Genomic DNA, 2,082 nt, shown 5'->3' with positions numbered 1-2,082 from the left:
TCCTGCCTCAGCCTCCCGAGTAGCTGGGACTACAGGCGCCCGCCACCTCGCCTGGCTAGTTTTTTGTATTTTTTGGTAGAGACGGGGTTTCACCGAGTTTGCCAGGATGGTCTCGATCTCCTGACCTCGTGATCCGCCTGTCTTGGCCTCCCAAAGTGCTGGGATTACAGGCTTGAGCCACCGCGCCAGGCCTAGTAGTGTTTTATTTTGTTTGAAGTGAGACACTCACCCATGACACCATCAAATGGCTTTGAATATTCTGAGCGATTTATTCATGTTGTAACCCTTGGGTAACCCCCCAGGTCTTTTCAGTTTTAGTTTTACTCCAATTTGGAAAGCGGAATAGTTTCAATTTTGGGGGGGTGCAACTGTTTTCCGGCCAAGTCCTACCCTAACCCTAACCCTAATTCTAAGGCCAGGACAGCTAGTACTGTGCACTGTGCATAGCAGGCAGTTGTAGAACTGGGCTGAATCAGAAACAAAATTAGTAGCAACCGCTGGTTTAAGGTAAGAGATGCATTAACTGGACATGAATTCCATGTGTGCTGTGAGAGTTTGCCCCATGGCCAGTCCAGGGTTTAGGTCTTAGAAAATAGCTTTGCCCTGTTAAAAAACAAAAAACAAAAAACAAAGAGTGACTTCAAGACATACTCAGCTGTTTGGCTAAATTTCTGCAGGAGGAAATGTCTTCACAGCTGATCTTTTTTTTTTTTTTTGAGACGGAGTTTTGCTCTTATTAACCAAGCTGGAGTGCAATGACGCGATCTCGGCTTACTGTAACCTCCACTTCCCGGGCTCACTCGGTTCTCCTGCCTCAGCCTCCCGAGTAGCTGGGATTACAGGCGATCGCCACCACTCCTGGCTAATTTTTTTTTTTTTTTTTTTTTTTTTTTTTAGTAGAGACCGGGTTTTGCCATATTGGCGGGGCTGGTCTTGAAATCCTGGCCTCAGGGGATCCTCCCGCCTCGGCCTTCCCAAGTGCTGGGATTACAGGCGTGAGCCACAGCGACCCGCCAGATCCTAGAAAAAAAAATTTTTTTTTTTTTCGGGCGGAGTCTCGCTCTGTCGCCCAGGCTGGAGTGCGGTGGCCGGATCTCAGCTCACTGCAAGCTCCGCCTCCCGGGTTCACGCCATTCTCCTGCCTCAGCCTCCCGAGTAGCTGGGACTACAGGCGCCCGCCACAACGCCCGGCTAATTTTTTATATTTTTAGTAAAGACGGGGTTTCACCGTGTTAGCCAGGATGGTCTCGATTTCCTGACTTCGTGATCCGCCCGTCTCGGCCTCTCAAAGTGCTGGGATGACAGGCGTGAGCCACGTGCCCGGCCTATCCTAGAAAACTTTAAATGACACGCGTGGCTCACGTTTTATTTATACTGCACGTTGCTGCCTGAGACCATTGCCTCACTTTCCACAGCTCGGGCTGCTTGGTCAAAAGACCCGAGGCCGGGAAGGTTATGAAATCGGAAACTTTAATGATCATTTATTGTTTCAGTTTGTGAAATATATATGTGTGTGTATAAAACTTATAAATGGATATAATCTTATATACAAGGTTAAATGCGAATATCACCAGGCAGGTTCGTCCAGGTCTCAGTGCCGTGAGGAATGTCGCCTCAAAAGGCCTGCACCCCAAAACCTGTCACTCTGGTTTCATTCGGCCCAGTGTCTGATCGCCCTTCCTGTCACTCAAGACCTGAGGGGGCGGGGCCTGGAGCTCCATCCAGTCAGCGGCGCCAGCGTGAGAACTGTCCAATCAGGCGTGCAGCCAGAGAGGAAGGGGCGGCCCTGGGGATCTGGCGGGGCCTTTGTCTCCTTGCGGCCAACGGGGTGCTGGGCTCGCGTTTGCTGCCTCACGGAGATCCCCGTGACCGCTGCAGGCCCTGTCGCCCTGTGGCCTGCAGGTACTGCGAGATTTATAGGGAGGCCGGCGGGACACCCAAAAGCTGGGAAATGGTGAGTGTGCGGGGCAGGGTGTCCCGAGAAGGGAGAGGGGTCTGACTGGAATCGGTCGGAATTGGCTGGAACCAGCGCTGGCGACCCCCGGCCTCCCCGCGGTGGGCTCCGGAGTGCGCGGCCCTCAG

At 52.4% G+C, this 2,082-nt stretch overlaps 1 protein-coding gene across 1 annotated transcript in view; it reads left to right on the top strand.

Annotated features, from left to right (window-relative positions):
- The first annotated feature begins 1,606 nt into the window (after window positions 1-1,606).
- Window positions 1,607-2,082, top strand: part of ZNF695 (zinc finger protein 695) — a 29,666-nt gene continuing 29,190 nt past the window's right edge. The window contains exon 1 of the mRNA XM_012001236.1: window positions 1,607-1,954. Coding sequence (XP_011856626.1) covers window positions 1,607-1,954 — 348 coding nt within the window. The remainder of the gene's footprint in view (window positions 1,955-2,082) is intronic.

This window comes from Mandrillus leucophaeus, unplaced genomic scaffold (assembly GCF_000951045.1).
Source record: "Mandrillus leucophaeus isolate KB7577 unplaced genomic scaffold, Mleu.le_1.0 Scaffold655, whole genome shotgun sequence".
Lineage (NCBI taxonomy): Eukaryota > Metazoa > Chordata > Mammalia > Primates > Cercopithecidae > Mandrillus > Mandrillus leucophaeus.
Note: the sequence above shows the minus strand (reverse complement) of the source record. Positions and strands in the feature narration are given on the sequence as shown.